Source organism: Mauremys reevesii, linkage group 3, assembly GCF_016161935.1.
Source record: "Mauremys reevesii isolate NIE-2019 linkage group 3, ASM1616193v1, whole genome shotgun sequence".
In the NCBI taxonomy this organism is placed as follows: domain Eukaryota; kingdom Metazoa; phylum Chordata; order Testudines; family Geoemydidae; genus Mauremys; species Mauremys reevesii.
In genome coordinates this window covers 70941314-70964831 of record NC_052625.1, presented here as the reverse complement: position 1 = coordinate 70964831, position 23518 = coordinate 70941314, and the positions used below count along the sequence as shown (strand labels likewise).

The 23518-nt window shown below is 42.2% G+C and overlaps 1 protein-coding gene across 3 annotated transcripts in view; it reads right to left on the bottom strand.

The window, feature by feature from the left end:
* SMYD3 (SET and MYND domain containing 3) overlaps nucleotides 1-23518 on the bottom strand; it is a 631978-nt gene that overhangs the window by 119877 nt on the left and 488583 nt on the right. For all 3 annotated transcript variants that reach the window (XR_005596251.1, XM_039530570.1, XM_039530569.1), the window contains exons 6-7: nucleotides 5081-5148; nucleotides 2568-2670 (exon numbers count right to left, since the gene is read on the bottom strand). Coding sequence is in view for 2 of the 3 variants with exons in the window: in XM_039530570.1 (XP_039386504.1) it covers nucleotides 2568-2670; nucleotides 5081-5148 (171 nt within the window). In the remaining variant the exon portion in view is untranslated. The remainder of the gene's footprint in view (nucleotides 1-2567; nucleotides 2671-5080; nucleotides 5149-23518) is intronic.

The window sequence follows — 23518 nt, the reverse complement described above, 5'->3', positions numbered from 1 at the left end:
ATAGTTTTGGCCTTCACAACATCCCCGGCAACAAGTTCCACAGGTTGACTGTGCATTGTGTGAAAAAATGCTTCCTTTTGTTTCAAACCTCATGACAATTAATTTCATTGGTTGACCTGTAGTTCTAGTGTTATGTGACTGGTTAAATAACATTCCTTATTCACTTTCTCCACACCATTTATGATTTTATAGACCTCTATCATATCCCCCATTAGTCGTCTCTTTTCCATGATGAACAGTCCCAATCTTTTTATTCTCTCCTCATATGGCAGCTCTTCCATAACCCTAATCATTTTTGTTACTCTTCTCTGTACCTTTTCCACTTCTAACGTATCTTTTTTGAGATGGGGTGACCAGAACTGCAGGAAGTATTCAAGCTGTGGGTGTACCATGGATTTATATACTAACATTATATTTGTGATTATAATTTGCATTATTTTGCAATTATCAACATTGAATTTCATCTGCCATTTTGTTATCCAGTCACCCAGTTTTGCGAGATCTCTTTGTAACTTTTTGCAGTCTGCTTTGAACTTAACTATCTTAAGCAATTTTATATCATCTGAAACTTTGCCACTTCACTGTTTACCCATTTTTCCAGATCTATTATGAATATGTTGAACAGTACTGGTCTCAATACAGATCCCTGGGGAACACCACTATTTACTTCTCTCCGTTCTGAAAAAACCTGTTTCCTATCTTTTAACCAGTTCCTGATCCATGAGAGGACTTTCCCTCTTATTCCATGACTACTTAGTTTGCTTCAGAGCCTTTAGTGAGGGACCTTGTCAAAGGTTTTCTGAAAGTCCAAGTACACTATGTCCACTGAATCAGCCTCTAATTGCCAGGATCGCCTCTGGATCAAGAAACTGAAAATAGCTCAACATATTGAGAGCTGATCTATTTTGAAAATCTGGACTTTATTTCAATGCCTAAATGGGAGCTGAGAGTTTTTCAATATCTGCTCCCACATGTGTAAGCTGCATTGATTTTTAAGCTCCTGTGGCTGCCAAAGTCATTGCAAATTACATCTGTTTTCTGAGCAGCCTACAACCAGCTACTAATAAACACCATACTTATCTCACCACTGATTTTGGACCAGAGGCTTCCATGAGTGATGAATTCACTTCCAAATTTGACTTGGTGTATCAAAGCTTCTTAGGTCAAAGTCATAGTAGAGTTAGTGCACTAGTCTTACAAATCAGGAAATCAGAATTCTGTTCATGTTCTTGTAGTAGGCCCATTTTTGTGCTATATGGAGTGACCTTCATGCCTTTCTAAAAGCTGATTTTGTGCAAAGAAACATTTGGTGAAATTCAATTGGAAAAAAAATCCAAGCATGGAGAAAAATGAAGTAGCTTTAGAGTGTAGGATCTGCTCTTTCATACTGTGGAGACCTTGTTAAAGTTGATTCTACTCTTTTTTGTAATAAATAACTCACATCAGTAAATTGGTAAGAGGTAAGAAGGGCATGCAGTAGAAAAAGAAAGGAAGAAAAATAAGTGTATACATTTCTGGCCTGAATAAGAATTTTAGACTGACTGAAGTTTGCAGTTGATAACTGCAGAAAAACACTTTGAATCCTGAAAGATTGTTCCTGGCAAAAACAAGTATGTACTGCAAAGATGTTTTTCTTGATTTTCCTAAAGAATCTTATTATTATGGCTATGAAGGATTTTCACCCTTTACTTATCTCCATTGCATTGTTGTTTAGAGGGAGATGATTTTTAAAAAACAAAAATAATATTAAGACGATAGAACATCAGATATTGCAAAATTGTAAATGTGGAATCTATATGCCCTTCAGATCCCCCAAAGACTGAGACACATAAGTGCATTGGATTGAAGCTAGGCCCTGGTTCTACAAAGACTTATCCTGGTCAGTATTGTGATCTCAGAGGGTCTATTCATGTACATAAAGTTACGCACATGTATCAGTCTTTGCAGGATAATGGCCTTACTCAGCAAATTTCAACACCAAGTCAGTGTGGTATTTGTTTACCTGGAAATATTTCAGCCATCACAACTGATTTTAAAAGTAGTACAAATGGCAACTAAAAAACAGGCTGAGAATTCCTTAGATCAAAACACATAAATCACTTTGAAAGGGATTTCTTCAAGTTATTTTTAATGAAACCGACAAGCAAACAAACCCTGTCTTGCTACTTTCACTGCCAACGAAAGGTTTACTGCTACAGTGTGGTGGCAGCCTGACAAACTCTTATTGTTGTGATGACTTAGTGAGCATTGCAATCGTCCCAGAAATATCATGCATTTCCATCAGGGTAAAGACGTTCAAATACAAACAAAATTAAGTGCCTAAAGAAGGAATGGAGGAACAAGAATTTATCAAGGCTGCCTGTGATTTATGAGACGTAATGATTATGGGGCCCAGCCAGTGTGAAGAGATGATTCTATTTATCATCTTCTCCCTGATAGCTATGTGATAGAAACTAGCATCAATATATCATCAAAATATTAAACTGGTGGCCCTGCAGTCTGGCATTTATTTAGGGAGATGTCATTGCTGCAGGTGTCAGTGATGGAAGGGAGGACAAGTTAATTACCTCTTCACCAATCTGGATCTCCCGGACAGACCGCAGAAGAAGCTGGCGTCCCTCAAAAACAATCACACAGTTTGGGTCACAGCTGTGGTTCAGGAGAGACATGCTGGTGGGGGGTGGGGGGAGAAACAGAGAACATTAGAGAGAAGGATCCTCCACTGCCAGTACATCCTGAATTATTAACATGAGCTGACTGAGTTACATCTAATGCACCAGGCAATCTGTTTATCAAACAAGGAAAATCCCTGATATTCAAGTGTGGTTGGTTAGGTGAAGAAAATGAAGGTCTAGAAGATTTATATTAATTAAAAATAGGAGCCCCGCCTTGATCACTCTCCTTGATTTGCACATGTGATCATTCCGCCTTCTCACTGTTCTGCATGGAAAGGGCGGGGCAGGGGGTGGGGGTTGCTTACTCCCTGTGATGGCTCCCTGTGAGGGGAAAGGGGTGTGCCAGGGCAGAGTATATAGGCTGGAGACAAGGGAATGTGTTTCATTCCCATTGCTCCCCCACCATACAGTTTTCAGGGTAGAAACGGAATACATCCTGGAACTGTATTATATTTCTATAGGTGGTACTGAAGGCATCAGGGATCCAACACCTCCCTTCGGATACTCTGGCCTCCAGAGGATCCATAGGATTTGTGGGGCAGCACTGCAGCCTGTTCCATGGTATGTGGGAGAGGGGAGTAGTACACACATGCACAAACACATATGCCCTACCATAGAACAATTTGGGAGGAAACTCTGAGGAGAGCCTCACTGAAATCTTCTCTCCTTAGCCCCCCCTATTGGAGGAGATGGTTTACAGTAATTTCTCTCTCTCTGTTTTGCATTCCCATGTGACGATGTCTTAGCACTGAACGTGACTCTACCAGTCAGCTCTCAATTGCATAACACCCAGGGCAGAAGCTTGCCCTGTCTTGGTGATGGTCTACTGAACCCTTCACAAAAGAATTCCAGTATCATCAGGGTGGAATCGGATTTTGGCTCACAGCCCTTGTCCCCGTACTAACAAGTAAATTCAACCCAGCACCTTTGTGTAAACTCACATTAACAAAATGTGGCTCTGTGTCCCCTTGTAGTAGTTAGACTGTGTACAGAGGTTTATGCTATTGCCTTTGAGGTAATGGGTCTGGTCTGTTAGCTCAAGCAATAGATGCTCATGATTTTACAACCAGAAAGGCTGTAGTTCAATCCCCAGAGAAAATTCAAGTAGGATGGTTCTTATACTAAGTAGCTCTTGGATAACTTGCTTTTTGATTGCTAATAGGGAGGATCTACCACTTAGCCACCAGCAACCTCTCTGCCAATGTCCACCTTATACTACTAGGCCTTCAGGCAGACATTGCCAATGGACCACAGAGAACTGGATACTGAGAGAAGGTATGTGACATGGGGAAATGGGATGGGATGTGATCTCTCCAGGAAAAAAGCTGACGCACTGAGCGCCAGATCCTGCATGGTCACACCTCTTTTCCCATTGCCTTAATGTTCTGGAGGACGTTGAGAATGAGAGGGAGTGCGTAAAATACATTCAGCAGATCTCCAATCCAGCTAACAGAGAAGGAGACACCAGGAGGGAGGAGCAGCTATGTGATGTGAAACCCTTCAGAGACAGCCCCTCCAAAGCTGTACATGAAAGGGAGCAATGATAGATTGCCCCCCGTGCAGGGCTCCTTTCTTTCTTTATCATACTCAGCTGATTCAGTGTTGATGGGAGTGACCTTTCTGTCACCCAAAATGGAAGCTGTTCTCGTAGACCAGGTGGAAGGCTTTGCCAAGGGTTGCACTGAACCATTTCTGGCCCTAGTCCTGCACTGAACCATACAGAAGCCCCTATTAATCTTGAGGAGGTCAAAGAAACCTATCTAGGCAAGGGAGCTCTCATCTGACCATCAGCCCGTATGCACTAAGGAGATAGCTGGCAACAGGAGGACATCCAGAACACCAACATCTGAGATTTGTACCTTATCCATTTCTAATGTAGCTTTTCTGAGATGGGGCGATCAGAACTGCATGCAGTATCACGGTGTCATTATAATATTTTCTTGATTACTCTTAATTTTCATATCTAAAATCCTATATTCCCTTTCAATGTGACAAAAAGAAAGGTGGTGGGCTGCAAATACCCTATTCTTTCAAGGAAATATTTACCCAAGCTTCTTGCTACTTTCTTAAGAAGCCCAAGTCTCATGTTTTAGTGGCAACATTTATCCTTACCCCTGCCAGGAAGAGATTAGGGTCTCCATGAGAACAAGAATTCAGGTATGAAGAGCTGTCCTGTCTAAATTATGTTAAAACTCTGCAATTAGGAGTTTAAAAATATTTTTAAACTCAATCATGTTTTTCATGTTCTTGTAATTTATTTGCATTTCCTAATTTCTTATTTAGTTATGGTATCTGCTACTTCAGTGACCCCGCTAGCTAGCTAGAAATAAAAATAAATAAATACATAAAAAATAAAAAGCCACACACAGAGTTTTTGCCTGTGAATGAAACAGTGTCCACAGTACCTGGGATACAGGCCAACACCAACATCCTGCATTTCTCCATTACTGATGGTGAAACAGTTACAGGTCACCTGTAAAAACAAGGGGGGAAATCCAGGATTACCAGTGTCATTTAGAAATGTCATACCTAAGTGAAAGAAACTTTCAAAATAAAATGCAAGGGCATTTTGGTAATTAGATTGCAGATATTCAAGCCCAACACTGATACTCTTTCATTTTAGAGCAATCACATCTGGGACACACTCTCCTGTAAAACTACAGTCAATTAAGAGCAGAAATATTAGTATCCTGCAAAAATGTGAGGTTAAACACATGCAGAGGCCCTATTTTCCTGTCCAGAGGAGGGGAAATATATGAAGCCTGCAAAGCACAGCATATAGACAATACAGTGGGGAACAGTGGCTGTTGTGGCTATACAGTGTAGCTGTTTCAGACCAGACCTGTGTCAAGCTGCCACAGTACAGTTTATGAAAAACAGTGGAGCCCCAAGAATGAACCACAGCTTTGAGGTAAATAGCTACACTGACTGGGGAAATGCGGCTTGTGCCTGTGCAAACACAAAGAGTGAGTACCTCATGGGTGATCTCTTGCATGACATTTATTTTCATGAGTGGGGAAAGGAGGGATAACTCAAATGGGAAAGCTACAAGACATCTTATTTTAATTATTCTCACAGGAAAAGAGAAATATCTTCTTCCATTTTATATCGCATACCCAACTGTATAGTGTGTTTTTCTCTCATACAGTTTTCAGGGTTGAAATGGATGTAGAACTGAGATGAGAAAAGGAATAATTGCTCGCAACTAGAGAAGGGCCCAAGCTAAAACCCTGGATCTGAACTTTGGTGGTGTTCAAAATCCAAACCTGGATCCAAATTTTGCAAGTGGCCACTGTTGTTATAATGTTGACCCAAAAACTAGAATGCAAAAACGTGCCGCATTTTGAAGTATTCCAAATCTGGATCTGAATTCTGTGTTAGAGTCCATCTGACTTTATTTGGAATAAAGGAGGAGAAATATTTTTTAATTTTTGATAACAAGTGAGGTATGTCATGTCATCAGTTACATATTGATAAACAGGGCCCTACCAAATTCACAGCCATGAAAAATGTGTCACGGGCCATGAAATCTGGTCTTCTCCCATGAAATCTGGTCTTCTGTTTGCTTTTACCCTATACTATACATATTTCACAGGGGAGACCAGTGTTTCTCAAATTGGGAGTCCTGACCCAAAAGGGAGTTGCAAGGTTATATTAGGGAGGTCACAGTATTGCCACCCTTAGTTCTGCGCTGCCTTCAGAGCTGGGCAGCCACAGAGCGGCAGCTGTTGGCCAGGCGCCTAGCTCTGAAGGCAGTGCCTCGCCACTAGCAGTGCAGAAGTAAGGGATACCATAATAGTACCATACCCTGCCACCTTTACTTCTGTGCTGCTGCTGGAGGCGGCTCTACCTCCAGAGCTGGGATCCCGGCCAGCAGTCGCCGCTCTCCAGCAGCAGTGCAGAAGTAGGCAGGACTTTTACCTCTGGAACTCACAAATTAATAATTGCCAGTGTGTTAACTATAAAGGGAAAAATAAAATTCTCCTTCAGAATCATCTAATAAAATCTGATTTAAATGAAGATATATGCAGTAAGGTATGCTTTTTAATGTTTAGATAATAATGGATTAGTCTGTTATTTATGTAACCCTTACAAACATTCCTGATCACTTATGAAAAACATACATCTTAATTACTTCTCGCCTACTGATATTAGATATATAATACCAGACAACACTTCTGAATTAAGATTAGGCCTTGTTAAGTAGCAATTATATATCTTACAAAAATATTGTCTTGACTTTGATATATAGTGAAAGAACAGATTGCCAGGTTTCTTCTCTGTACTGGATTATGCAATAAAAAAGGTCATTCATAGTAGATCTAAATTCATTCCCTCTCTCCAGAAAATCTGTTATGGTATCTCACTCATTATTATCATAAAGTATTTACATTAACTATGTTCACTCCTGAACAGTGCAGATTTTGTGGAGAGCTTTTACTGTTTCCCAATAAGTCTAGTTATTTTTGTAGTGTCGGGTGAAAAATGTTTACACACAAAGTGAAAATAACAAATTTTACTTTCCCCTCTTTTTGTAAAGATGCACAAGTTGTGAATTTTCATTACAAAATGTATTTTACTGAGGTGAAAAGAAGATATGCTTCTAGACTCAAACACTGTGAACTTTGGGAAGTTTAAGTCCTGATAAGAAACTTGGTAACTACAAGACTATTGAAATATACTTTTTTCAGGGCAACTAGTTATAAGAAGTAGTTACAAAAAGCAAGTTTAGCTATAATGTTCACTGACAGGAAATATAATGTGTCAGAAGAAAGGAACAGCAAGAGGATGACCAAGGCAAATTCTGAGTTTTAGGAGAGCTCTACCCCTTTGACACCGATAAGCTCAACAGTAGGATCCAATTGCCTTTGAGTCCCTGCCCACCTCAGTTCCATGATGAGATGTCTCTACTCCTGAGATAACTAAACCATTTAAGCAGGGCCGCCCAGAGGGGGGGGCAAGAGGGGCAATTTGCCCCAGGCCCCGAGCCCACAGGGGCCCCCACCAGAGTTTTTCGGGTCCCCTGGAGCGGGGTCCCTCACTCGCTCCGGGGTGCCCGGCAAACTCTTGTGCAGCCGGGCGCAGGAGCTTCTGCCGCTCTCGGTCTTCGCCGGCGGGGGGGTCCTTCCGCTCCGGGGCGGAAGGACCCCCCGCTGGCGAATTACCGCTGAAGACAGAGCGGGACCCGCCGCCGAAGTTCAGCCCGGTCTTCGGCGGTAATTTGGCAGGGGGCCCTTCCCTTCCGGGACCCGCCGCCGAAGTGCCCCGAAGACCCGCGGCGGGGGCCCCCCTCCGCCGAATTACCGCCGAAGACCGGGCTGCGCTTCGGCGGCGGGTCCCGCTTCGGCGGTAATTCGACGGCGGGGAGGCCCCCGCCGCGGGTCTTCGGGGCACTTCGGCGGAGGGTCCCGGAACGGAAGGGCCCCCCGCCGCCGAAGACCCCAGGCCCCCGGAATCCTCTGGGCGGCCCTGCATTTAAGGCTTAATCAGAACCTAGAACTGTACCTAGCAGCAAAGTGACAGTCTCTGAAGAGCCCAGAGCACAGGTGTAATACGCTCTTGTTCTCTACCCCACCTTAAAAGCATAAGGGATGTATCATCTTCTGGCTGAAGCTTCTGGGTGCTTGTGGTGAAGTGTACAAGTCCCACACTGGCCAAAACAGGATTAATGAACAGGTGGCACTGCCCTGCCACACCAGTGAGAGAGATCTGATTTGGAGGGAGGATCTTAAAAAGGAAAAGCACACCACAGTTGGCAGCAGAGCTAAAAGTGCTGTAAGAAATGAAAGGATATAGACAGAAATGTCCTTGCGTGAACAGGAATTCAAAAGCCTAGTACAGAACAATTTTAAAAAGGAATGACAAAAAATCTGGATCAACAAAAAAGAGGAAGATGATTTTTTTGAATTGTGTCCTAGAGTTGAGGATAATGACATACTCAGGAAAGGAAAAATGAAGTGCTTTTGTTTAGAGTACTTACAGGCTATTGCGGCTTAAACAAAAATAAACAAACACAAAGATGGACTATGTGAGCACTGTAAGGTAGAAGAAACAATTGATCACCTTTATGGGTATGTAAGGACTTTGATAAAGAAAAAGAAAAGATTTATGAGAAATTTAAAAGGTAGCAAAAGTTACATTACATCATTTACATCATTTAGTAAAAATATTGGGGAAACGGGGTTGTTACAATACCTGAAAAACATAGGGCAGAACAAGAAAATATAAACCATTAGGTATTTAGGAATTATAGTTGGTGGAGGATGTAGACCAGTGGTGGGCAACCTGCGGTCTGTGGGCTGCACGCGGCCCATCAGGGTAATCTGCTGGCAGGCCGCCAGACAGTTTGTTTACATTTGCATGGCTGCCTGTGCTGTTTCCTGCAGCTCCCATTGGCCGGGAACGGTGAACCACACCCACTGGGAGCTGTGGGCAACCATGCAAATGTAAACAAATTGCCTGGCGGACCCCCAGCGGATTACCCTGACGGGCCGCAGGTTGCCCACCACTGATGTAGACCATCTAGTCAAGTCTGCTTCTCCATGAAATAAAAGAAAAGTTGGTGGCAGATGGGAGAGAGGGCTGGCTAAAGCCAAGTGCTCCTCACCTAACTGTTCACTGATGGCCCCTCCCTCAAGAAAGATACATCTTTTGAGGAGACTATTTCTCCATATCAGTCTGTGAGCCTAGTTTTGACCGCAACTCAACAAAAGACTCTCTGAAGGCAGAGGGATGAACCACATCCCTGGGACAATTCATTTGTGTTTCTTTTGTATTTGTTGAGAACCCTGGAAAGGGAGGGGCTAGCTGTTCAGGGCTGAGGCTCTTCCAACTGGTTGGTGAGTTGGAACATCCAGTGTTACAGGGTGGCTTGCCTCTTAAGGGCTGGAAGGCTGGGGCTAGTCAGCCCTGGTTACAGAATGAGGCAAACCTAGGTTGAATCAGGTAGTTCCTTGTAAAGGGCAGCAGATGCCTCCAGTGAAGGGGGATGTTCAGGGGGAGAAAATATTCCTAGGAATGAGCAGGCTCCAGCAGAGATTCCTGGGACTGAGACTCCAGGCAAGGAGGCGCTGGGATTGGCCTGCTACAACAGAAAAGGTTCCAGGCAAGAAGGCCTGGGAGTAGGGTGATCAGAGACTGCTAGGAGTGAGCAGGCTCCAGCAGAGTGTCCCGGGAGATGGGACTGAGACTATAGGCAGGAAAGGCCTGGGAATGACAAGAGGGTAAAGAATGGATTTTGATTTGGGACACTGAGTTTTACTTTTGAGTTTGTTTTATCTGAATAAACCCAGACCCCAAGAAGGGATGTTGTGGATGGACACAAGGGATGTGTGGAGTTTGTTTAAGCCCCTTGAGGGAGAAATTGTTAGCAGGGCACCGCAGAGACACTCCTAGCCACGAGTGGGTGCACGGGAGGCAGCTGACCCAGCCATCACCGACCAGAGGCTCAAGTGAGTACAGAGGCCCAGCCCACAGAGTCCAGGGGGTGCCCTGAGGAAGGAACTCAGTGACAGTGGCCTTCAAGAGTAGCCCAATATAGGGCAAGTTACAATTCTATCCTTTCCATCTCAGGTACTTATATGGTCCCCATTACCATACAATATGAGTGCCTCACCATCTCTGATGTATTTACCCTCACAAAACCCTGGTCAGGTAGTGAAATACTATCCAAATATTAATTATCCCCATTTTACAGATGAGGAACTGAGGTCAGAGAGTAAATTACTTGTCCAAGCTTACATAGGAAGTCTGTGGTAGAGCAGAGAATTGAACTCAGGTGTCCTGAGTCTTAGGCTAACACCTAAACCATTCGACCATCCTTCCTCTCTCTTTAAAAGGAGGAGTGGAAAGCATAGACAACTGTGGAGAGATGCATATACGAAGTAGGCTAGAGGTACAATTGTGACAATAAAAAGTTAACCTTTGCCAAGACATACTACAGTTATTTCCAGGTCTCAGTATAGGGGGAAAAAAACTGTGGTAATCTCACCTGCGTGGTAACTGTTGGCAAATTCTCATTTAAGATCAAACATGTATTTTAATCTACAGTCTGCTGCTATTAATAGGTATCAAACAGGCAGCCCAAATTACCCTCTTATGGTTGGTTGGTTGTTTTGTCTTTTAGCCTGGTTACAAAGATTTTAAAAGTCTATGGAAAAACCTCTACATTAAAAACATTTAAAATTAAACAAAACTTTAAGGCGATCCCACAAATCAAAGGTAAATATCAGCACCTATCATTTAGAATTCTGCCTAAATATTCACTACAAGAGAAGATGGCAAAGAGAAGGGCTAGGCAAGTTTATCATGCTTGTCTCTCTCAAGTAATGAAACCAAGAATGAATTTCATTACACAGCATTTGAAGAAAACTCCAGCTCACAAAAACTCCTCAGGATTTCCAGACTTTTGTAAAGCCTAGACAATAGCTCTACTTGGTAAATCCACATGCTGCTGCGGAAGCAGCACAGTTGAGCAGCCTGTTGAGAGAGGAAGCGAGGCAACAGTTACTGATCAACACCTACTGTGGATAAAAACAACAAAGCAAACCCTCACTAATTACTACAGGAGACATTGTTTCTTGGGGCTTTCTTGATCATGCTGTTGAGAGTGCGTGCACACACACTAACAACTGTATTGGTTTTCAGCCTTTGTGGGTTTTTTTAGTTAGCCATAGTAATCCAAGGACAACACACATTACTCCATATGCAGTCCCTTTGAGTGAACATCAGGAGCTCTCCCACTTCCAATTTAGACAGTGTAAGCCACCCAGGGGTTCTAGCTAACAAATCTTACATTTGGAGAATGGGTATAAAGAAAGCATGCATCAAATATAGGAGGAAGTCCAAACTGCAGACAAAGTGAGAAAGCTTTTTCATCACACCATGAGACAGTGAAGTCAACTTAATTAGGGAGAAATTCAAAAGACATTTCTTCAGAGCAAAGAAAGCTTTCTCCCCTTAATTTCTCAATCTACCAGTTGACCATATTGATTTCCACATAATGGTTATATGGCCTACATGTAAGCAGAGCTCAGACAACTTGAAAACTAAAATGCATACAAGACAGGTATGTGATATATTAGATTGTAAGATCTGCAGAGCAGGGACTGTCTCTTACTATGTGTTTGTACCATGCCTGGCATTAGACGTCCTGATCATGAGAGGATGTCTTTTGCAATACAAACACCTAATAATTTAACAGTAACTGTACTGTAATCTTTTATGTTTTCCTCTCTAAAGCCATAGGATACAAAGGGTTGACTTCTTCATATATCAATTTCTTGCCTCAAAAAGAATCTTCTACTAACAGTTTCAAAGATGCACCTTGCAGAATACTCTATAAGAATTTTTGTTCCTGGAATATTAGAAATCTACTAAAGAGCCAGGAAGATTATACATGATTTGACAACATATGGGAAAGTCTCTGATAGATTAGGAGGCCTCGTTCCAGCAATATACTGAGCGAGATTCTGCTCTTGATTATTCTTTTGTAAATCTGGAGATACTCCGCTGAAGAATAGAGATTGTGCCCCAATTCTGATCTCACTTTTACCAGTTTATACTCCAGATTTGCAATGGTGTTAGGGAAAGCAGATTACTCAAACCCTGATAGCAGAATTTAGCCCATGGCATTTTGGATCTCAGCTGTAATGAGATGTTCTAGAGTAGAGGAAAAAAATAAATAAATTAGAATTAATTTGTTCTGGAGATCAGTTTAGAAACACTAGCACAGGGGTCAGCAACCTTTCAGACGTGGGGTGCCGAGTCTTCATTTATTCACTCTAATTTAAAGTTTCGCGTGCCAGTAATACATTTTAACATTTTTAGAAGGTCTCTTTCTATATAAGTCTATAATATATAACTAAACTATTGTTGTATGGAAAGTTAATAAGGTTTTTAAAATGTTTAAGAAGCTTCATTTAAAATTACATTAAAATGCAGGGCCCTCCGGACCAGTGGCCAGGACCCAGGCAGTGTGAGTGCCACTGAAAATCAGCTCACATGCCACCTTTGGCACCCGTGCCATAGGTTGCCTACCCCTGCACTAGCAGAACTAAATTCTGTTTGTGTTTCTACATGACCCTTATAGGACCACAATGATATAGTCCCGATGACATGCACAAGGAGCTCTTCCTTGAAGAATCATTAAAGGGTACATTGGAATGGTAAGGTCAGTTGAGTTTAAGTTCTAACTTTAAATGACTGCAGCAATAAACTGGAGTGTCACAGTGGGATAAATTTTAACCCACCATCCGGCATGAAGTAATAAATGTTTTGCTCTTTAATGCACAAAAACAAAAAGGTACAAATGAAAGGCAGCAAAACCTGGCTAATCCACACAGTTTATAATTGACACAGAACACGGTAGGCTATTCTCAATTGGTAGCAGGGATTTAATAGTAGATGCTGTAGTCAGGTCTCATATTACTAAGTTTGTTTGTTTAACAAACTAAACCACAGTACATTTGCTAATATTATAATAAATAAAAACTCTAAATGTCAAAATACATATCTATTTTGTAATGCAGGATATTTGCTTTTTTACTGTCTCTGCTTATTTGACAAAGGAAGATGAAACATCAAATTAAAAATTAACTTCAATAGATCTATCCACATGCTTAAAGTTAAGCATAGGCTTAAATGCACTGCTGAATCAGAGCCTCTGAATCTCATCCTGCTTTCAATGCACACAGCCTTCGTTGGCTTCACTGGGAGTTTTGAATGTACAAAAAATGCATGATTGAGCCCTTTGTCATAGACTAAAGGTGAGAGGCCCAAAATAGCACTAGAAAAGCTGTTCTTGCAGTATTTCGAGCTGTGCTGAAATCAGGACCTGCTAGAATATGTTCAAGAAAGTCTGGTCTCGTGAGATTTCCAGACCAAAGAAGTTGGGATAAAGCAGCTAAACTTTGTAAATGCTAAAATGAACCTCTAGTTCACCCATCATTAGCTGTGGAATGGTTATATTTAAACTACTAGACTGTTATAATTTGTTAGGGTTTGTCTACACAAACATTTTGCTTGCAGCAAGATAGGGTGTAAATCTAAACTGCAGTAGCCTCCCGCACACGAAGTGTCTGTGTGGACCCGACTGCTGTGTCCTAAAAATTCTGTAGTACGCTTTAATCTACTCCCATTTCCAAGTGGGGTAGGTCAAAGCACACTACAGAACTTTTAGTGTGTCAGCCGGGTCCACATGGACACTTAGTGCACGGCAGACTAGTGCAGGGTAAATTTACACATCAGCTTTCCACGAACTAAGTGTTGGTGTATACAAGCCTTTGCTGTATTGGTGATGCAGAGTTACATATGTGAAATACAGTGTTACATATGTGATTTATTGAAGTAAATCTAACGTGGCTGCATAGAAGAGTTATAAATTAGGGGTGTGCATTCTGCAGAGGTATATTTTGCACCCACGTCTCTGCCAGCATCTGTATTAAGGGCTCCTTTGTGACATGAGGCCTATGATACATGGCCTCAGGCTTGCTCTGAGGCCAAATTTAGCCTTAGTGTAAATAGGCGCAACTCCACTGACATCAAAGGAGTTATGCTCCTTTTACATCTGGGCTGAACTTTCCCATTTCAACTTAAAAACATGACACTGAATCAGTCTCTGGTGCAGCTTCACTGACTTCATGACTGAATGAAGAGATGATCTTGAATTTAGTGGAGTTACACCAAAGATTAATATGACTCACTATTTTTACCACTCCATTTCATATCTCTAAAGATGTCTCTATCAGTCAGTCAATATTGCACCACTTTTTTTCCCCCAATTGCAAGAGACTGAGTTAAATAGCTTCAGCTGAAACAAACTCTAGCACACACAAGAACATCGGTTCCTAACCAGCAGGAGGAGAGAAAGTGTCCTTGGTCACTGCAGAACCCAGATCTCCCTTATGGAATTCCTAAACCAATAGATCAGATACAATTGGCTGGACTTTGGCAGATGGTTTAATTCAAGTTTGCTCCAGGCATCTTTTTTCATTTCTCAGTTAAGTGGTGCAATTTTGATTGGAATGGAATGGAATTACTGCCTCTTAATCTCACACACATTTCCCCATATTTTCAAATAAAAAAACTAGGTCACTTACCTGTAACTGGAAGTTCTTCAAGATGCGTGGTTGCTATCTGTATTCCACACATGGATATGCATATGCATCATGTGCCCAAGTCTGGAATTTTTTTGCAAGCAGTGTCTGTTGACCCGCACATACACTGTAGCTCTCCTCGTGCACCGAACCCAGGGCATAAAAGGTGGAGTGGTCCCACACCTCTCCAGTTTCCCATTCTTACCACAGTTCAAACAATTCGCAGCAGAGGGGATGGAGGGTGGGTAGTGGAATACAGTTAGGGACCACACCTCACAAAGAACTTCCAGTACAGGTAAGTAACTTCCATTTCTTCTTCAAGTGAGGGTTCCTATACGTATTTGACAAGCAGTAGGCAGAGAGGGGGTGGGTGCAAGGATGCAGAAGTGATAGATGACTGCAGTACTGCTGTCCCCATAGCTGTGGACAACTGGCTCAAAGCATAATGTCTCATGGAGGCATGCAAAAAGCTACAAGTAACTGCCCTACATATCTCTAGGAGGAAATACATTGCTCAGAGACGCAGACAAAGTAACTTGCTCTCTAGTGAATAAGTCCTCACACCCTCCAGTGGGGGAATATGATGAGCTAGTTAGTAACAAAGGGCAATACAATCCAAGATCTATTTTGAAAGTCTCTGCATCGATATAACCTGAACCCTTAATTCTCCTGCTATGGAAACAAATAGTTGAGATGTCTTTCTAGCATCCTTTGTGTAGGCCTGACATGAGTAAATAAACATGGGGGCAGTCTCATTTCTTGGAAGACAGGATTAGGGAGGTAACTAGATCAGCAGGCTGAAAATGGAATGTTTGTGCTAAAATAAGTAAATGGGTCAGTACACTGACAGACAGACTATCTGAGTTAGCTAAGATAAGAGGGGGACCCATATACTAAGAACAAGGTAACAATGCACAAGAGAAATCAGGAGCATAAAGATGAGGTAAAGAATAAAGCTGAACAAAGAAGCACATGAACAGAGCATGCTGTACAGGGATTGGCTCCTGAAAAGTAACCAAGCCAATTTTAAACTTTGTGATGCAATGTACAGTGAATGTAATGTAATGTGCAAATATATATAAAGGAAGGCGGTTTCTGTGTAATTCTGAATGTGTGCTGTGCCATGTAAGCCTAATCAACTCAAGTGTAGTTTGATTGTATGCCAATAAAGAAACCTCAGTGAAGAGTTCAGAGTCAAGCTGAGTTCTTGGGAACAGAGGGGATAAGGTCTTAGAATCCACCTTAATATATTCCTGAGCAGATAAGGTGTCAGTCTACTTCAACCTACTGGTACCAGGACTCATATCCACTCATCTGGAGCAGGTAACGTATACACCCCTTAGCATGAGGGTCACAACCTGCCATTAAGGGAAATGGCATTGGAAGGTTTGAAAGATTTAAATATGAAGAAATTAGTACCATGCTGGAGAAGTAGATTAAATCTGAGGGTGAACCCTATGGACTCCCCAGACAAGTATTAGGGGAGACTGGGATCAGGTGAAAAAGGAACTCCAAAACATGGTATCAGAGAGATAAAAAAAGAATGTGTGGCAGAGCAAAGCAAAGGGCATCTCCTGTTGAGCCCTAGCCCAGGACTGCTCTGGAACAGTACTAAAGAAGTTTCCTGTTCTCCCACAAGGCAAAAAGGTCCCAGGCTGACCTTCCCCCTGGGATGGATACATTGGTGAGAACCGAATTGTGACCAATTCGTGACTTGCAGAAAAATGTCTGCTCATGCAGTTTTCTGGGAAGGTTCCCCCCCCCCCCCCACAATTAACATGCTGCTCATAGGGTTATGTGATGGCTGATGCACCAATTCCAGAGGATGACTGCCACAGATGGAGAGATCTTTCTCCCACAATTGTTTATATAACATATAGTTGTCATGTTGTCCAACATTATTTGGATATGTCTGGATATGATGAATGGGAGGAAGGCATTGCAGACTCTATGGACTGCCCAGAGTTCCAGTAAATCGATATGCATTCTGTACTCCCATAGAGTCCAGCCATCTTGTGCTATATGATCGTCCATGTAGGGGCATCAGTCACAATGGCTGCCTCAGGAGTTGGTATGAGGAATGGAATCATTATCTGAACCTTCTCTAGTTTTGTATCAGAGAGGTAGCCGTGTTAGTCTGGTTCTGTAAAAGCAGCAAAGAATCCTGTGGCACCTTATAGACTAACAGACGTTTTGCAGCATGAGCTTTCGTGCATCCGACGAAGTGGGCATTCACCCACGAAAGCTCATGCTGCAAAACGTCTGTTAGTCTATAAGGTGCCACAGGATTCTTTGCTACTTCTCTAGTTTTGTCCACCAGATGAGAGAGTTTAAAAACTTTGGGCAGAATTGTTACATTCAACTGGCAGAGCAGGACCCAATGACATAGGGTACTACCTGTCTCTTGGCCAATCATACCTGGTCGGTGGCCAGAATCCTGATCTTCTGGGGCTCCTGTCTTGTGCCACTTCTGTGTGATGCTGCAGACTCCTACAGGGACTCATCTGAAGAGAAAGCCAGATCCCTTCGCTCTGGCTGAACCAATGATACAGATGGTTGCTCCTCAAGGCTGGCAGGTGGGATACGGTTAGTCTCTTCCTCTAGTGCAGTGATCTCCAAAGTGGAGTGCGCAAGAGGATCCTTCGGGGTGCGCGGCAGGAGGAGCGCCGCCGGAGCAGTTCGGGAGGCTTTTTTTTTGCCTTTTTTTTTTTGCCCTTCGGCAGTTCGGGCAGGCGTCTGAGCGGCTTTTTTTATTTTTTTGGCTTGGGGTGGCACGGCAGGGGATGCGTGCTCAAAATTTTTTTACTGATAGGGGTGCATGATAAAAAAAAGTTTGGAGACCACTGCTCTAGTGTATCAACATCCTTGAATAGAGATGGTCCCAATAGAAGGTGCAAATATGGATAAGGAAGAAGACGTCCACCAGGAAGATATAGGTCTCTGACTGCCCTGGGGTACAAGAAGAGTCCATTGGTGGAGCTGGCAAAGCCAGAGCTTCCCTGGGCACTGTGGTGGTTGAAAGAGAGCATCAGGGACTGCTTATCTTGAGCCTTCACTGTTGAAGCCAATGTCAGAACCGTCAGATCCATACCCCTGTGCATCTCCTCCTCCTGTCAAGAAGATTTACTCAGGTCTAAGCCCTTAGCACCCATGCATGTACCTCTCCCAACTTTGACGAATTCAGGGAGGGAGCCTCTCTCTTTGGAGCCATTTTAGATGAAGACGGCTTGTCCTTATGTCTATGAGAATGCCCTTTGCTCTCATTTGAAGCCTTCTCCTGAGGCTTAACAGTGTTACCTCCATTCCCGAGATCGTGCTCAGAGGGGTGCTACCCACTTGGAGAGACTGATGTGCAGGGCAGGCCCTGGCCTGGATCTGATTGGGGCCTCATAGCCTTCTCCATGAGACATTTTCTGAGTTTCAGTTCTCTACCCTCACAAGTTCTGGGGGGAAAAGAGCAGCAGATGTTGCACTTGGCAGAAATACGAGCCTCACCCAGGCAGTAAAGGCAGTGTTGATGTTCGTTGCTTACCCAAAAGGAGCAAGGGCAGGAAACAGTTTTTGAACCCTGGGCATAATCCCAGACTTCTCAGGGGGAAGAGGAGGGGAGTCCCTGGGTGGGGAAGAAAATGGGGAAAACCCCTCTCTAACTATACTATGAAAACTACTAAAATTAACTATATACAATATAGCAGTCAATAAAGAAGCTGAGGACCCTGAAGATTCTAACTCAGACCATGCGGCAGTAAGAAGGAACTAGAAAGGCATCAGCGTGCACCACGTTTTATGCCCTTGGTTTGGAGCTCAAGGAGAACTATGACATATGTGCAGACCAATGGCCATGGCTTGCAAAAAATTCCAGACTCAGGCACATGGTATGCATGCGTATCCACAGGTGGAACACACGCAGGGACCATCACTCAAAGAAGATTTAGACAAGAAACCAAATTTCAAAGCCATAATTACTAAAACAAATGTTCTGTCTGCTATGGGCAGTCTAGTAAAATATAATCTGTATAATCTGTAAAATATAATCTGTTTGCCTTTAGCATGTACAAGTTGTGGTTAAGAATCAGAGAAGTGCAAAGTTAAGAACTAGAGATGTGCAACAGTATTACATATTGGAGATGGAATGAAGTTTTTTTAAAGTTCTGCAGAACTTCCACAATAAGGATATTTGGGAGAAAAAATGATGCAAGCTATTTTCCACAAAAATGCTCCCCTAGCTACAACTCACAGGCGTCCTGCTAGCTTGGGTGAAATTCTAGCTCTTGCCATCCCCCAGGAAAAGATTTTTCTTTTCAAATGAGAATTCAAAGTTAGTTCTCTCTCTGAAATAGCTAAACTTGATTTAGGCAACCACAAGGCACCTACCTAGTCAAAAGTAAATAGATTGTGCAGTTGATCAGGTTAATTTCACAGTCATTCAGTAATATTTAATTGCCTTTTTGCTTTTGTCTGTCTTTAGGTTTTTTTTAAATAAAGACTGGCATCTATCTGTTCTGTAATGCAGTAACTACAAAAATTTTTAAAGGAAATGGGTTAATTGTGATAAACAAATGTTTTTCTTTTGCCTGCATTATTTTCATAGTTTTGGTCATAGTTCTTATTAAAGGCTCAGGTTCTGTAAAGGACTTAAGCACCTATTTAACTTTAAGCACATGCTTAAGCAATGCTGTTTCCGTTTTTGGAAACTAAAAAAATATTTTCCATTTTTGATTTTTGGAATTTGTCCCTTTCTCCCTCTTTTTTTTTTTTACTCTCTACCCTTCCACCCCCAAGCTCTTTCCACTGGAAAAAAGGAGGGAAAGTTGAGAAAGTTGGGGAGGGACACTTTTCACACTATTTTACTGTTTTCCTACTGGAAAAATATGGAAAACAGTAGGGGGAGTGGGGGAAGAGAGCGGCGTGTGGCAAATCAAACCTGAAAATAGAAAAACAACATTTTTCAGTTTCTAAAAACTGGAATAAATATTATAAGTTGAATTTTTCATTTAGAAATGTTATTTGAAAATGAAATCAAACAAAATTTTTCATTTTTATTTGTTTAGGAATTTCTTGTGGAAAAACAAAAAGATTTCCACCAAAGAACAACAAATGGGGATTTTTCCCCCATAAAGTTTTTCACAAGAAAGAGCTTGGTTTTCCAACCAGCTCTGGTCTCAAGTTACTACTTAGTTGTCCCCTAGCACATGGATGGACAGAGAGTTTTAGAACTCGGCATATGATCATCCTCCTTCTTAATAAAATGATAGAATGAACAGAGAGCGTATAGGTGCCAGCATGTGATGTTCCATCTAGACTTGAATATATTAGGACCCATGAAGACCAAGGGCTGCATTAAAGGTGAGGCTAGCTGTAATTTGCTCCCTTCTATATAAATTAGGAGTGGTGTGGTCCCTGGGCTACTGGCAAATTACAAATGCGGATCTCGTGTACAAAGTTCAGGTACCCCACACCTAAAATTATACTGAAATCATAGCTGTTTTTCATAAAGAAACACATTTCCCCTACATCCCTTTCCCCCAACCCATCTCCACATATAATCTGGCTCTTGCTACTTAAAAAAAAAAAAAGACAATCATTGTTCATTTTATTAGTTCTTTAAAGCAAAAAATAAACAAATGCTGTCTAACCTATTTTGTACATTCCTTTATTACTTCCCCCAGAGTGCAAGTTACCTACCATTCAAATTGGACTATATCCTCTAATATATTGTGAATTAGTTCCTAACCTCAGTGGGTCTGATTCAACCCTGATTTAACTCTATCAACACCAGTGGAGTTAAGCAGAGAATGAAATTGGTCCATTTTTCCTCCTAAGAGCCCCCTATTGGAACCCTTTACAAAATAATAAATTGGTCATATAAATCTGGGGAAAAAATGGTGCGCAAGTCTGCTAATTGGCACATCAAATACCAACCAGAAGCAGGTCATTTTAATTATGCACAAAACAATATATTTAAATTGTACAAGCTGCTCATAAAACAGTGATGAGGAATTTCATAAATAAAGCTGCTCTCATCTTAAACTGTTACACACTGATTACCATATGCCTGCAAAATTCCTTTGAGCCCACCCCAATTCCTTTTTTCAGAGGGCTTAGAATAAGGTCAGCAAATATGAAGATTGACATTGTACCATATATTCCCAGGCGTTTTGTTATAGAATTCTATAACCAGTGCAATATATTGGCTTCTAAAGCCAGACAGTAGTCATCAAATCCATGAGAGCAGGTGGTAATTAGAAGTTTAATAGGAAGAGGTAAGGATGTGAAAGAAAAGAGCCTGATATGTATGTAATCACAAAATCCTCAAATATGCAAGTGATTGATCTAAATAGGGATCTTTCAAAAAGTGCATTAGCCCACAAACTTCGTTTTATGAAATCCAGGCCACAGACAGTTAAATCCAGACCACAGTTCTAGAACCCAGTTTCATTCACTCTGATTAAAAACAGGAAAATTGATGGATGTGTGCTAGTACTGCTGGATATACTTGGCCATATCAGGAACTGGCAAGTACACTAATGCAAGAAACATTTATCAAGTTCCTTTTCCTTATGAAGACAGAGTGGAGCCGTTGTGTGCAAGGTAAGTAGCAAACATGAGGTAAACAACACATTAAAACCAACAGTATTGCTGAGGCCTGCTTTTCAGAGGCATTTAACCCACAACGCTCAGCAAAATTAACTGGAGCTGTGCACACTCAACAGCTCTAAAAATCAACTCCCAAATATTTCCAGCCAGCAACTTTGGTATTTTTTCCACGACTCAGTACTTCTTGGGCTATCTCAAACTTTGGGCTGGTCAAGCAACAGTTTAAACAAAAGTCATTGCTGGAATTCCACAACACTGGACATGTTTAGTCTCAAAGCAATACATATCCAGTTAGTTGGTGTGAGGTACAGCTACAGCTTTCTTTCCTGCTGGCGCCGCCAGTATTTTTAATCCTTTCATAATCCAGTTCTGGCATTCTTGGGCAATCTGATTTGATGATTAGATAGAGAGATAATCAATGGAGCCTGTCAGTGCCAAACACATCACCCCCTTTCACCGAACAGAAATCCAAAATAACTTCTTCCCACTTTTCTATATTGGAACGTTGTGTATTTGATACACAAGCTCTCGCTGAGGGCTGTGCAGAGCCTCCCCATCACAGTTATAAATCTGGGAGGGATTTTGCCTCAGGGAGCTTTAGGATGGTGCAGCATGCTCCTTCAGGATTGCCTGGTTAACTCAACTAGCTGGTGCGAAGGGGTGCCATGGCCCTTACACACTGTTTGGGATAGTTTGTGCCCCCCAGAAGCACTAGGAGAAAGTAGCCCCTGTGCTCCCCGATGGGATTCATTGTGAATGGCCCTTTTGTGGAATTAAAGGGGACGAAGGCTCCTTGCACCCTTCCTTTCTTCCTTCCATGAACTCATGGAAGAAGAAAGTACAATCAGTCCCTGGTGACTTACTGTTAAATGTGCCTCCTTCCCTGATGCAGGATGGATTCTAACATCCAATTACACTGTCCCTTATTTGTTTTCACAGTTCTATAGAAACTAGGGATGTAAATATTGTTTAAAAAGTTAACCATTTAAATGATTAAAATGATATCATTTAACTGGTTAACTAATTAAAGGGAGAGGGGTTGGGGTTGCTCCAGCCAGCGCGGAGCTGGGGCCGCTCCGGCTGGCTGGCCTGGGGCTGGGGTCAGCCGGCTGACGCTGCTCCGTCCGGCCCGCAGATGGGGGTTAACGATTAGGGTGGGTTAATGGTAAGACTAATGCTTACCATTTAACCATTTAATATTTTATATCCCTAATATAAATGTTCTTTTCAATTCTCCATGGCACCGGTATTTTGGTTTAATGTTTCAGATCACTAATATGCTAATAATAATATCACCAATATTGGTTCATAATACATTATTATGAAGACTGGACTGTCTCAGAGACATATTCTGTGTCATCAGTTAAGGAAAACCACTAGAAAGATAACTATGAGCCATATTTCCCCATAGGAATAGGGTCCACAGAGTGAAGAAAATGTACTGACTTACTACACAACCTCACAAGCTAAGGCCTTCTATTTGGTATGATACCAAATCATGGGACAACAATACAAATACAAAATAGCTTCAAGCCGAAGAGCCTCTACAAGCACAAATAGGGTTGTGGAATGTGGAAATGTGAGAGGACTCTGGAAAATCCAAACTACTTTGTGCAATACCCTGTTAAACAAAAAAACCCTATTACAGAATATATACTGTAAGTTATTACTTCACTGGGCAACAGTTATCCACTATTGGCAGAAATCTGCCTTTAGGGATACGATTATATAATCATTTCACTGATTCCTAAGAATACAGGGCAATCTAAAAATGGTAGGCCAGATCAGGTAGTGTAATGTAGCGCCATTCCATTGACTTTAGCTAAGAACAGAGCTTTTTCAGGCCCCAACTGCCTGATGTGCAGGCCACACAAACACACAGACATGCACACATCCAGCAGGGCCAGCTCCAGGCACCAGCACAGGAAGCAGGTGCTTGGGGCGGCCAATGGAAAGGGGCGTCACGTCCGGGTCTTCAGCGGCAATTTGGCGGCAGGACCCTCAGTCCCTCTTGGACGGAAGGACCGGCCGCTGAACTGAAGCTGGAGCCGGCCCTGATCCAGGCCTCGGCAGCTGGTATAAATTGATGTCGTAACATTAAAGTAATGGAATAGTGCAGGGTTTCTCAAACAGGGGTCGCCGCTCGTGCAG